The 14,920-nt window shown below is 43.0% G+C and overlaps 1 protein-coding gene across 11 annotated transcripts in view; it reads right to left on the bottom strand.

The window, feature by feature from the left end:
- KDM6A (lysine demethylase 6A) overlaps window positions 1–13,166 on the bottom strand; it is a 238,229-nt gene extending 225,063 nt beyond the window's left edge. For all 11 annotated transcript variants that reach the window (XR_004028808.1, XM_012499008.2, XM_004092433.3 and 8 more), the window contains exons 1-2: window positions 12,635–13,166; window positions 12,360–12,423 (exon numbers count right to left, since the gene is read on the bottom strand). Coding sequence is in view for 9 of the 11 variants with exons in the window: in XM_004092433.3 (XP_004092481.1) it covers window positions 12,360–12,423; window positions 12,635–12,795 (225 nt within the window). In the remaining 2 variants the exon portion in view is untranslated. The remainder of the gene's footprint in view (window positions 1–12,359; window positions 12,424–12,634) is intronic.
- Window positions 13,167–14,920: the final 1,754 nt, after the last annotated feature.

A 14,920-nucleotide genomic window follows, 5' to 3' on the forward strand; every position in this document is an offset into this window, starting at 1 on the left:
ACAATATACAGTATGATCTCATTTGTGTGATAAAAATACCTAACAGAATATGCTTGAAAGTGAAAAGCTACCCAATAAACTTTTATCAGTGGCTGCCTCTGAAATAAAGAACTAAGTAAGTGAGAGATGACGTAGGAATTTTTTTTTGAGATGGAGTCTGACTCTGTCACCCAGGCTGGAATGCAATGGCGTGATCTCAGCTCACTGCAACACTGCCTCTGGGTTCAAGCAATTCTCCTGCCTCAGCCTCCCAAGTAACCAGGACTACAGGCGCCCGCCACCATGCCCGGCTAATTTTTTTGTATTTTTAGTAGAGACAGGGTTTCACTATGTTGACCAGGCTGGTCTCAAACTCCTGACCACATGATCTGCCCGCCTTGGCCTCCCAAAGTGCTGGGATCACAGGCGTGAGCCACCACACCCAGCCGGAATTTTTTTTTTTTTAATATTTAGCCATACTACTCTTTTATTGTTCCAATTTTAGTATATGTACTGCCAAAGCAAGCACAGAGGGTGATTTTCACTGTACCATCCTTTCTGTAACTTTTCAATTTTGTACTATGTGCAAGTATACCTATATTCAAAAAATTGCATGAAGGTATTTCAAAAGTCAAAGACAATATCATGGCTGCAATTAGGATGGGGGCAGTGGGGATGGAGGGAAACGGATTTGAGATTTGAAATGTAGGCCAGGCACGATGGCTCATGCCTGTAATCCCAGCATTTTGGAGGCCAAGGCCAAAAGATCCCTTGTGTTCCAGAGTTCAAGACCAGCCTGGGCAACAGAGCAGGACCTCATCTCTACAAAAAAAAAAAAAATTAGCTGCACGTGCTGGCACATGCCTATAGTCCCACGTAGCTAGGGTGGGAGGATCCACTTGAGCCTGGCAGGTCAGGCTGTAGTGAGCAGTGATCAGCCTGGGTAACAAAGCGAGACTTTGTCTCAAAAAAAAAAAAAAAAAAAAAAAAAATGATGAGGTCTGGTGATTAGCAATTGAGAAAAAGAGATGTCAACAACTATTCCAAGGTTTCTGGCATGGGTAGTGGTAAGTGACATTTACTAAGACAATGAATATTAAAGACAATTATAAATTCAGTTTGCGTATGTTCAGTTTGAGACACCTTCAAGATACCAAGGTAGTCAAGTCGGCAGTCAAACATGTATGTAAATTGGGAACAGGGTGAGTAAAGAGGACCTAAAACACAGCATCCTTGGAAAGACTGAGATGTTGTCAGATACAAAGTCAAAGTAGCAAGGATGTTACGAAAGCCAAGAAAAGGCCTTTTTCCAAGAGCTCTTAAGTCTGCCTCCATCTCATCCCATTCCTAAACCACAGCCTTAGTTTAAACTCGTCTTTTCCAAGACGTTACCATTATCCAAGATATTATCTTATACTGAGCACCTTCCATGCACCAAGCCCAATGCCACACACTTTGCATTTTTCCCCTAACACAAAATGCAATAGTCTGCAGGAAATGTATTACTACTTCTACTTTACAGATGAGAAAACTGAGGCTCTGAAAGATGCTTGCTTGCCCAAGGATCACACATTGAGTAAATGGTAGGAACAGAATTCTATCCTAAAATTCATGCATTGCTATCTACCCATCGGTACTGAAGTTCCTTTCCCTTACACCATATCCTTCTCACAGTGGCCAGTAATATTCCCATAAAACCTACTTCTGGTCATGTCACTTCACCTGATTAGAGAGTTCAGTTTAACAATGCCCCAAAACATCCTACGGCCTATAGTGATGGGGCTTCTCACATGCTCAGTTATCTTTTCCCAATCCCACTGAAACACGCTACCCTCTACCCACACCTGACTATTCACAATTCCTCAAACACCATTTAACTTTATACCTCTGGGCCGGGCGCGGTGGCTCACGCTTGTAATCCCAGCACTTTGGGAGGCCGAGGCGGGCGGATCACGAGGTCAGGAGATCGAGACCACGGTGAAACCCCGTTTCTACTAAAAACACAAAAAATTAGCCAGGCGTGGTGGCGGGCGCCTGTAGTCCCAGCTACTCGGAGAGGCTGAGACAGGAGAATGGCGTGAACCCGGGAGGCGGAGCTTGCAGTGAGCGGAGATTGCGCCACTGCACTCCAGCCTGAGCGAGACTCCGCCTCAAAAAAAAAAAAAAAAAAAAAAAAAAAAACTTTATACCTCTAACTCTTTTTTTTTTTTTTGAGATAGAGTTTCACTCTTGTTGCCCAAGCTGGAGTGCAGTGGTGCAATCTCGGCTCACCACAACCTCCACCTCCCGGGTTCAAGCGATTCTCCTGCCTCAGCCTCCCAAGTAGCTGGAATTACAGGCATGCGCCACCACACCCGGTTAATTTTGTATTTTTAGTAGAGATGGGATTTCTCCATGTTGGTGAGGCTGGTCTCGAACTCCCAATCTCAGGTGATCCACCAGCCTCGGCCTCCCAAAGTGAGGGGATTACAACAGGCGTGAGCCTCCATGCTCGGCTTATACTTCTAACTCTTTACCCTCTTTTTCCTCTTGCTACATCTACATGCCTGGTAAATTTCTACACGTTTCATAACCAAGGCTAAATGCTGAATTTTTGTGCAGTTTCCCTCAGTCACTTATCCAGTCAAAACTAACTGCTCCAGGTCAGGCGCGGTGGCTCACGCTTGTAATCCCAGAACTTTGGAAGGCAAAGACGGGAGGACCACTTGAGGCCAAGAGTTCAACACCAGCCTGGCCAACATGGTGAAACCCCATCTCTACTAAAAATCAAAAAAATTAGCTGGGCATGGTGGCGCACGCTTGTAATCCTAGCTATTCGGGAGGCTGAGGCAGGAGGATCACTTGAACCTGGGAGGTGGAGGTTGCAGTGAGCCAAGATCGCACCACTGCACTCCAGCCTGGACGACAGAGCGAGACTCTGTCTCAAAAAACAAACTAACCACTCCAGCCAGCACAGTGGCTCACACCTGTAATCCCAGGACTTACAGAGGCTGAGGCGGGCAGATACCTTGAGCCCAGGAGTTAGAGACCAGTCTGGGCAACATAGTGAAACCCTGTCTGTACAAAAAAATACAGAAAAGTAGCCAGGCTTGGTGGTTCACGCTTATAGTCCCAGCTACTCAAGAGGCTGAGACAGGAGAATCACTTGAGCCTGGGAGGCAGAGGTTGCAGTGAGCCCAGATAGCACTGCTGCACTCAGCCTGGGTGACAGCTGACACAGTGAGACCCTGTCTCAAAAGAAAAAGAAAAAAAAAAAAACTAAACTGCTCCAAAATGTGGAGAACTGTTGAAAACAGGAGTTCATTAAACTATCTTCAATACCTATGCATACTTTAAATGATGCATAATAAAAAGTTTTAAATGTTTTAATTACTCCATCATTTCAGAGCTCATAGCACTTTGCATGTATCTTTATTATTATACTTACTACATCACATGATCACTCAGTCTGTCAGCCTCTCCCAACAGACTGACTGCAGGGCAGAGGCCAGGTCTTATCAGTTGCCCCAGAACCTGACACAATCCCTCACCCACAGCAGCTCAACAAATGTTTCACCAATCAATCAAGCAAAGCAAAAGCTTTTGTAGTTCTCATTCTGATATTTGAAATTCAGAAACCTAAAATATTTATTTAACTACTGTATCTTGAAAACAAATTTTCCCTAAAAATAAAAACTATCCAGACTCAAGCAACTATGATTCATGAAGTTCTCAGGAAAAATTACCTCTTGTGTCACATATTATGTAATATTCTATCACAGAACACTATAGCAGTATCAAAACACAATAAAAATTCACATCACATACTCAGCTAAACATGTTTTCTACTCATTTTCCAAACAATTATTTCTTAACTTCCATATACCAAAAAACAAGGTCCATAAATATTTGAGATTAAGAAATTATTTTACATGTAATAAGGGCATCATGGTTATGTTTCAGAAACAAACAAATACCTATGGATTAAATGATGTGACTGATTGCTGAGATGTGCTTCAAAATAACATGAGTGAGGGGCAAGATATATATAGATGAAACAGGACTGGTCATGAGTTGCAAACTACTGAAGCTGGGTGATGGTTGATTTTCAATACTTTTCGAAAACACTGAAAATTTTTCCTAATAAACTTTTTTTTTTCAAAAAGAGAGAAAAATCTAATGAACATGTAATAAATTTATAGTTTGAAAACAACCCTTTGTATAAAACAATTTCTTCCATTGTTCTAAACTAAAATGAATTAGATGACCTTATATAATACCCTTAACTATAACCCCAACTTTCTTCCTGGGAATAAACTTAGCAGCAGCATCTTCTATTTATTCTAACAAAAACAAAATACTCAGCCAGGCATGGTGGCTCACGCTTGTAATCTCAGCACTTCAGGAGGCCGAGGCGGGGGGATCAACTGAGGTCAGGAGTTGGAGACCAGCCTGGCCAACACGGTGAAACCCCATCTCTACTAATAATACAAAAATTAGCTAGGCGTGGTGGTGCACACCTGTAATCTCAGCTACTCAGGAGGCTGAGGCAGGAGAATCGCTCAAACCCTGGAGACGGAGGTTGCAGTGAGTCGAGATCGTGACATCGCACTGCAGCCTGGGCAACAAAAGTGAAACGCCATCTCAAAAAAAAAAAAAAAAAAGACAAAATAGTACCACATAAAAAAGACAGAATAGTACCACAGAGAAAATTACAAAAAGCATACAAGAATACATTCACAATGGAATATCACCGACAGTTTTAATAATATATAGAAGTAAACAAATGATAGAATATAAGGAAGAAATAGGTAAGAGAAAAAATAATAAAAGCTTATAGAAAAAAGTTGCAAGCAGTCTACAAATTAGCTCAGAAACCTAAAACTGTCTAACAAGGGATTACTCCCACCCTTCCACGTGACAGTTTTTTTTGTTGTTGTTGTTGTTTGTTTTTGAGATGGTGTCTTGCTCTGTCGCCAGGTTGGAGTTCAGTGGCACGATCCTGGCTCACAGCAATCTCCATCTCCTGGGTTCAAGCAATATTCTCCTGCCTCAGCCTCTCAAGTAGCTGGGATTACAGGCACGTGCCATCACACCCAGCTAATTTTTGTATTTTTAGTAGAGACGGGGTTTCACCGTGTTGGCCAGGCTGGTCTCGAGCTCCTGACCTCGCGATGCCCACCTCGGCCTCCCAAAGTGCTGGGATTACAGGCATGCGCCACCGCGCCCAGCCCAGGTTACAGTTCTTAATCAGGTCCCAAGTATCAGCCTGTGCCAAATCAGGCCCAAAAGTAAAGTCAGCAATGAAATGCTAAAGATCAAAATGAAGAATGAGCGCAGTGACTATCACAAAGCCAACTAAAACACAAAGAAATAGGACCTAATTGGGTACATCTCTACTCCATTCACTCCTACCCTCACTGAAGGAACGTCAAGTTCAAAAGTATCCCAACTTCAGACTGTAATTAAAATGCAAGAAGGCCTTTACAAGTATCTCTTCTAACTATAGACATGGTAGTTTAAACCCATTTTTAGTCAACCAAAATATAACATTCTGGTGTACTCACTATCAGAGTGCTTTTTTTTTTTTTTTTTGAGACGGAGTCATGCTCTGTTGCCCAGGCTGGAGTGCAGTGGCACGATCTCGGCTCACTGCAACCTCCGCCTCCTGGGTTCAAACAATTCTCCTGCCTCAGCCTCCCGAGTAGCTGGGATTACAGGCGCCCACTACCACGCCTGGCTAATTTTTTGTGTTTTTAGTGGAGATGGGGTTTTGCCACGTTGGCCAGGCTGGTCTCGAACTCCTGACCTCAGCTGATCCATCTGCCCCGGCCTCCCAAAGTGCTGGGATTACAGGCACGAGCCACCACGCCTGGCCTTATTGTATTATTTTTAAGGTAATATATGTCTACGGTGTTTAAAAAAAAAAAAAAGCAGTACAGAAATCTATAAAACAGTTTAAAATCTCCCCTCCTTCTCACCCCAAAAGTGTCTTGAACTCCAAGATGACCATTAAGTACTTCTTGAGTGTCCTTCCAAACTCTGTCAGAGAATTTAAATTGACCCATGAACACTCATTTAAGAATCTCAAGTTAAGAACTCATAACAAGGTAAATATTACCACAAAATGAAATCAAAGAAGGACAGAACACACAGCAGATCATCCTTTGAACATCTGCTAAAAGCTAAAATGTGATTTTTTTTTTTTTTTTTTTTTTTTTTGAGATGAAGTCTCACTCTGTCGCCCAGGCTGGAGTGCAGTGGCACCATCTCAGCTCACTGCAACCTCTGCCTCCCAGGTTCAAGCAATTCTCCTGTCTCAGCCTCCCAAGTAGCTGGGACTACAGGTGCCCGCCACCACGCCCGGCTAATTTTTATATTTTTAGTAGAGACGTGGTTTCACCATATTGGTCAGGCTGGTCTCGAACTCCTGACCTCAAGTGATCCACCCACCTCAGCCTCCCAAAGTGCTGGGATTACAGGTGTCAGCCACCACACCCCGCCTTAAAATGTGATTTTTAAATCATGTTTTCCTAAACATGAAATTATAAGATGCCTTGCTAACATCTAAATCAAGAAATACCATCTCCAAGAAACACAATCAACAAACAATCCCCATCTTTAAGAGCCATTCTAACTTGTGAATTGTTAAATTTACCTTTCTCATAAACTTTCAGAGTATTTCACATTTTCCTTCTCCCAAAGATGGTCAGGTGTTGGTCATCCTTAAACTTATCTCACCCCTCTTAAAGAACTTAAGTTCAACACGGGCAAGAAATATCTATGCTATCTTCATACTATCTGCACAGAAGGCTTGCACTTAGTGTACATTAATATACTGTTTTAATTTACTGTCACGATAATTTACAAACCAATGTGGAAAACTGATAAAATTATATGTGAAGTTTCAATATGAGTACTTAAGACTGTCAATTATGCATTCATTAAATAAACTTTACTAATTAACTAATCTACAAATAATACATGTGAGTCCTAAACAGCCTAACCACCATTTCAATTCTTAGACAAACTGGTAGTGTTTTCTTAACATAAATTAGCTCTCCAGATAACACATTTCAAAAATATTATTCATAATGCAGTGTTATCAGTCATTAACATCAATTTCAAAGAGTTCAAAGCATCACAATGAATTTCAAAGTAAAAATAAACTTAACAGAAATCCTTTCAAAGATGCAGAATATCGGTACTATGTAAACAAAAACTAAATGTTACATAATTTAAGTCAGAAAAAGACTTACTCTGCAGCTAGCCAAGCAATGAACTTTCATTTTGGTTTAAAGTGCATGACCTATCACTTCACCAAAGTCACAAAAATTCATCTCTCGGGCAGTTTTTCTTAACAACTTAAGATATTGACCAGGTGTGGTGGCTCACACCTGCAATGCCAGCACTTCAGGAGGCCATGGTGGGCGGATCACGTGAGGTCAGGAGTTTGAGACCAGCCTGGCCAACAGTTGAAACCCCGCCTCTACTAAAAACACAAAAATTAGCCGGGTGTGGTGGCAGGCACCTGTAATCCCAGCTACTCAAGAGGCTGAGGCATAAGAATCACTTGAACCTGGGAGACCGAGGTTACAGTGAGCAGAGATCACTCTACCTGCACTCCAGCCTGGGGGATAGTGTGAGACTGTGTCTCAAATTAAAAAAAAAACAAAAAGTATCTAGAGGTGGCAGTCAAATGCTCTCTAGTTATTTCAATTTGTAATTGATTAAACAGAAATAATTATTCACTGAAAAAGAAAACCAGAACTTTAAAAGTGCCTGTTTATGTATTGCTGCAGTTCTAATTTGTGCCAAATATGCAAACATGTTCTATAATCTTAGTATATCTTTATTACCAGGGACATATCAAAACTTTAGGAAATACCAAGTATATAAGACTTTCTCCACGTAAAAAAGTAAGACTACAAGTGTTCAGAAGACAATCTTCCAAACTAGAAAACTCTTTAAAACACAAAGCATGACATTATTTCCATGGTTACTTTCTTTTTTTGTTTGTTTTTGTTTTTGTTTTTTGAGACAGGGTCTCATGACTTTTCTAACCAAACACTAGCCATCTTTAGCACTGGAAATGAATTTACAGGTTGAGCATCCCTAATCTGAAAATCCAAAATCTAAAAGTTTTTGGGTACCAACATGACACTCAAAGGAAATGCTCATTGGAGCATTTTGGAATTCAGATTTTCGGATTAGGGATGCTCAACTGGTATGTATTCTGCAAATATTCTGAAACCCAAAAAAATCCCAAATCCAAAACACATCTGGTTCCAAGCAATTTGGATAAAGGATACTCAACCTGTATCTCTTTAAGTGCCAGCAAACAAAAAACACACATAAATGAGAATGTTTTTAATCAACATCCAAATATTACAGAAAAGCCACCTCTAGAACTGACCTAACAATTTCCCCTACCAAACATGCCAGCAAACCAAATTTAAGAAAATATGTTTCAATGGATCTTAAACTACTTCCATTATTAAAAAAAATTTAAAACACCAACTGTTTTAATGCTAATATGTCCTAGGGAAAAAAGCACATACATTTTTAAGTGATATACAATCTATAACTTCTGACTATTTTGTATAATCTTTCTACTAACAGAATTACCAAAAAAAATTCCAATAAGAGTATTTAAGAAAAACTTAAAAATAAGATACTTTGTTCAAAACTGTGTAAGTATTTTAGCAATAGTTCCCTGACACAGATAAGATACCCCAGTCCCCTAGCATTATTACTATAACTATACTTGGTAGTACTACTATATTTAAACTTACTACATTTATAGTATATATTCCTATATATTCTACTTTAACTCAAATCCTTACCCTACTTAAAAAAAAAAAATTAACCCAAAAGGTTTTCAAAAATGTACTAAAAAAGTCACAAGTTAATTTCTGTTAAAATATTTTGCTTAGTTTTCAATAACTCCACTGAAATTTTAAAAATAAGAATCTTGAATTATTACATTACCAGAAGATTAAGGGTCAGCATTCAAGAGCAAACTGTTCAAGATCAAGCTATATTACAAGAACTCTAATTACACAGGCTCTAGCTGTTTACAACCTTAAAGACATTACCAAAAAATAATAATTGTATTAACTACTTTTTTTTTAATCCAAAACCCCAGGCACTGTATATCAAATGGCCATCCTACAAACAAAAAATTCTTTCAATGACTCTAATATAACTGAATCTGACAAAAACATTCGGGAGACGATGAGAAATCAGTGGTTTGGATAAACTATCTGCACACCTGGAAAAGGAATACACATATAGACATGTACATACGTATACATACGCATACACATATGTATACATATATGTATATACGCATACGCACTTATATGTATACATATGCATGTATACATGTATACGCGTACATATGCATGTATACATATGTATACGTATGTGTGCATACGCATGTGTATACGTATACGTGTGTATATGTATGCGTGTGTGTATATATATGCATGTGTGTATACGTACACGTGTGTGTGTATACGTATATGTATATATGTTAACGGGCAAGTAAGAGACACATGTTTAATGCTTTCAACTTTCTAAAGCTTTTAGGTCAAGAGTTTTTTTTAACATACAAATGTGAATTTTAAAAACTTGAAAGAAAATCCAATAATATACGTTTAAGAATAAGAATTTTTGAAAACAAGTAGTAATAGCTAAATTTCTGCCAGGAAGGAAAAAAGTTATACAAAGTGCAGACTAAATTGGGGCGGGGGGGTGGGGGGGGGGGCATGGCAGGACAAAAATCAAGGCTAAGAAGGGAATTCTGGGAGTTACTCAATTCCATTATCTGCCCTCAGGTAAGTAGCCTAAACCTGCCCAGTAAAGAAAAGCCAACTCTTAAGACTTTCAGAGAATAAGAATTCTTAAACCAACATAGCTCAACATTCCACAAAAAATAAAAATAAAAAACAAAAAATACTGCTTCGAGGACTGTTAAAAGAAGGATGAAACTAAATAATTCAATACTTCCTACAGCAGGACTCCAGCTCATTCACTTCATTCAGAACCCAATTCAAACAGAGGGTGCGAAGTTATATAATGTCAAGCTTTACATTACACACCCCACTGGTATGTCCAGGCTCACAAAGATGCAACCAAGAACTATATGCGGTAGCAAGCACACATTACAGAATGTTTTATTTTAATGTTAAGGCTGATGAATCTTGTCCTAAGCAGGTAGGACACCTCACAAGCACTGAGTCTGAAGCAATGAAGATTTTTTTTTTCTTTAGTTTAACAAACTGCTTAATCGTTCATCAATTACCCCATATATCATGAAGGCCCCAAACATAGTGAAGCTTCACTAGCTTTTCATTTTTAAGATGTATTCAAACATCAAGTAATGCACAACTTGCCAAGAATATTTGAAAATGGTTAATTTTTTAAAATTTAAACTCAGTGCATAACTGCAGGGTTTAATATTACAATCTGAAATCCAATGTTAAGCACTATTCACCGTGAATCTATCTGAACATGAGCATTCTAAGACATAAAATCAACCAGCATTTTACACATTCTCAACATAAAACATCAGATTCCATTTATTTTTTCATCACCATAACCAAAAACAATCGATTTGGCCAAACTTTTCCACGTGAATTATCTTTGCAAGCAATTTTATCAACCCATGTTAGACCAACAATAATCCCTCCAAAACAAAATAATGCTCTTTTAATTTAAATCATGTTTAATCTTTTGTAATGACAACTTTGACAGCAGTCAAATATTTTTAAATAAAATACTTTAAATACTCAAATTGAAAAAAAAAAAAAAACTTTAAGGCAGGAGACCAACAATTACTGACGCTTAAATCTTTCCAGAGCTAGTCACTGTTTATTTTTACAGCAATAATTGTAATGAAGCCAATTAATACCTACGTAGTCAAAGTTTAATTCAAGTTTTCTGTATCGGTCAAAGGGGCCGGGCTTACTGAAAAGCATTATTTCCATTTAGTTTTCTGATCATTATATGCAATATAACTCCTTATAATTACTTTGAAATAAAAACGAATGTGTAATTACAGATAAAAAGGAATTGATGACTCTGCTAAACCAAGCTACAGACAAAAATTCAGAACAGCAAAAAAATCAACTTAAGAGTAAAATGTTAGACTTATTTCAAACTTCCGTCTCAACTGCAACAATAAAGCTAGGTGTCAAATGCAAAGCTATGATTTCAGCTAGAAAAGAAAATGTCTAACGGATACAACACCCATAGCACACACTCCAACTTTCACGGTCCCAATTACGAAGAAAGTATTCAAATACCACTGCAATCAGATTTTGGTGAGGAAATATAAACTGATGCATACAGATTGAGACTCCAGCCTTTGTTCAATAGCTTACGGATGGATAACTAAATGTGCTACAGGTTGATAAGCATTTACCAGGCTTATGCATGCTGCTTCCAAGCTTATGAAAGGTATAAGAATTCTATATGCAAATAATCTTGGGTGATTTTGTTTTAAACACTACTGAGCTACACACTCCGAAGGAAAGGCTTATTCACGGCTACTATTTATTTCCATGTTTACCTCTACACCCTCCCCCTAACCCCCCCCTTCACTTTCTCCTCCCACCCTGTCCCGCCATCTTGGGCCGATAGGAGCAGCCATTACTTAACTAAATGACAGTGCCAACAACTTTCCACACAAATAAAAAGAGACTACACCCCGAATCCTCCCCAGCCTCCCCTGTCAGACACACAGGAAATGAGGCTCCAGGAAGAGAACACGTTTACAAATAACTACGGTATTTCTATGCCAAAAAGACCCAAAAAGTAAACAAGTCACCTAACTTCAGGTAACACACACTGCAATCGAGATACATGTCAACAGCCCAATGCAAACTCTTCACCGACCTAAACTCCGTGAAACTTCCCCCTTCTGGGAGCAGGGACACAAGAAAGCCTAAAACATTTGGTTAGCAGTAGGCATCACGAACAGCCTGCTTGAAGGAAAAGAATTTTTTTAAACCCGTGAGAGGCAAGTTAAGTCCGAAATTCGGGGAAATCTGAACACATTCACGATCCCTTGACCCTAAACAGGCACCTCGAAGATCATCGGCCTACCCCCAAAAAGCTGTAAAATAGCAGGCAGTTTTGTCGACCCAGTTGAGCCCGGCCCCAAAGCGATCCCGCCTCTGTTCCTCCAGCCACAAGAGGAAAAGAGCGATTTCGCAAGGGAGCAAGCAGGGTACCCGGGGGTGGGGGGAGAGCAGAGGCAGGAAATAGTTTTCCGGAAGCCCCTCGACCATCGTCCGCGGCCACAATGAGCGCAGACCCGGCCGCGGGGCCCGGGGCGAGCGCGGCGCCGGCCAGGGAGACGGTGTCCGCGCTCCGACTCGCAGCTGCCTTACCTTGCCCAGTAGGGCCTTCGTCCTGGCGCCATCTTCATGAAACCTCACGAACCCGAAGAGGCGGCTGTAGAGACAGACACAGTTTATTCGTTAACGCTCCGGGAACGCCACCGACCCGTCCCTGCCCGAGCCCGAGGCCCCGGCGGAGGCGGCGCGAAGAGCGCCAAACCGAGGTGCCCGCCCCGCCGCCGCCAGAGACAAGCCGCGCTCGGTCCTCCCAGGAGAGCGGCTACTGCCCGTCCGGAGCCGACCGGGCGAGTGACGGCGGCCCGTACCTGTCCAGTCCGCCGAGCGCCTCCCTCTCCTCGGCTGTCAGGCTGGGGGACGCCTCTTCGCTCTCGCCGCTCGCTTTTCCCGCCGCCATTTTCTTTTCCTCATCACCGAAAGCGGCGGCGGCAGCGGCGGCGGTAGCGAGCGACACTCCGCAGGATTTCATGGAAACGCAGCGAATTCACAACTCCAACGCCGACACCCCCCCTCGGACCGGGGCCCGCAATGACGCCCCCAATCTGCGCGCGGGACCAGCACACCAACTTTATCGCCGCCTCCTCCTCCGCCGCGGGCGGCGGCGACGAAAAATCCCAACGCGGCGGCGGTGAAGGCGGCGGCGGCAGGGGCTGCGGAGCCCCCGGGTCGGCAGCGGCGGCTTTCGGCTGTAGGGTCACATCGCGGGGTTGGGCAGGGGGCAGCCACAGGCGGGGACGGCGGGAACGGCCGGAGCGCGCGGGGCTGGGGAGCACTGGGGGGATTCGTTGGAGACACAAACTTCCCCGGCACCAGCACAAAGTTGTTGTAATTGTGTCACACAGCGAACCCCACGCCGCCGCCGTGACCCCCCCCTCCGCCCGGCTGGCGCCACCAATCGGCGCGGCCCGCACGCCTCACGTGACCTTTGTTGACTCACGTCAGCCGTGGCTCCACTTAACTTGCTAGCTGCCCGAGCCCCGCCCACCGAGGCCGCCACCGAGAGGGGAGCGGGACGCAGGCCAATTCTGGCCGGTGGTTGGCTGCTGGGCGCGTCTGTCGGGGGAAGGGTTGTCACCGAGAGGGAGCTTCCTGTTAGGTTGTGCTGGTTAAATGCACTGGGGCAGAGAATGGAGGGTCCGGGTCGTGTCACCTCGGGAACCGCGGCGGGCTCTGTAGGGGGAGGGGAGTGGTGGGGAAGGGCGAGGTCCGGCACCGCCCGCGGCGGGCGCGAGCGGCGGGCGAAGACGCCAAGGACAGCCTTTGCCTGCCCGCGAGCTCTGGGATGTGCCCAGACCGCGGCTCCGGCCGTCCCGCGCGCGCTCCAGGGGTCCCGGGACCCCACAGGGCCTGGTACAGGTCGCGTAGCCGGGAGGCGGCGCACGGCCCTCGACCTCTGCCCTCCGAAGAAGGCTCAGACTTGGCACTGCTGGAAATATTAATGGCCTCCGCGAGGAGGGCGCTCGGGGAACGGCTGCTGGTCCCGTGCCCCGCGGTCCGGGTGCCGCCCTAGGCCAGACCTGCGCTGGCAGCCCCGATCACCTCGCCCGAGCCGAAAGTGAAGGGGGAAGGGCTCCCCTGACCCCCGCCCATACGCCCCAGGCCGGAGGGAATGAAGAGTCGCCCGCGGGGCCTGGCTTGCCGACCATGGCTCCCCACCGCCAAAGGTCTGTCTGTTGGCGGCACTTTGGGGCCAGATTTTCGTGCTGTGTTTACCCTGTGTCTTATCAGTAGTTCATTACAGTCTTACAAGAAAAAGCAATGAGAAATTGTGAAGCGGGATCTGCAGAATATTGGGTTCTATTGCCATGATTTAAGTGGAGCCTTCTTAAAAAAGTAGGGGCCGCTTGTGGACAGACCTGAGAAAAGACATAATTAAATCCTCATCACAGCTGGTGGCCCAAGAAAGCCTTTCTATCCCCCCAAAACCTGCAGGTTTGTAACCCCTAGACAACAGTAACACTTTGTTGTTCTGTCTCTCAGGTGCAGGGGAAAGGCTTTAGTCTGGCTTTTAATCTTTACTATAAGTGAAAAAAAAAATAGGCCTTCTTTCGTCTACTCTTCTCAAAAGGCAAATTTATTTACTAAGCTGTATGTCTTAGAACAGGGATAGGAAAAAATTGATAGACATATAAAGACAAGATTCTCTTTATAAACGGAGTTTTTATATTTTCAATAGGTTTTCCACCTGTAACCAATAAAAATTATATATTTAAACTTGGATTTCAAAATATGACGAAGACAATTCAGTGCTGACCCAGTAATTCCTACCAGTATTCAGCGGGAAGCTATGGGAATCCCAACTGATTTTGCACACAGTTTTAAATTGTTCCCCTGAGACTAGTAACTAGACGAACAAACTGTCGTTTTGTATAGATTATAGTTCATGTTTAATTACTTCCTCTGAAACACCTTTCCCTTTACGATACTCCATTTTGCTTGAATGAGTGTGTACAAAGGGCCAAATCTTTTCTACGGCTAAATTAATACATTGTTAACTTTGTCGCAAATGATGACATTCAAAGCCAAGGAAATTTTGACCCCACTAACTCGCTCGCACACTGTCTCATACACACACACACACTTGCACAAGCACA

The sequence above is a fragment of the Nomascus leucogenys genome, chromosome X (assembly GCF_006542625.1).
Source record: "Nomascus leucogenys isolate Asia chromosome X, Asia_NLE_v1, whole genome shotgun sequence".
NCBI classification, from domain to species: domain Eukaryota; kingdom Metazoa; phylum Chordata; class Mammalia; order Primates; family Hylobatidae; genus Nomascus; species Nomascus leucogenys.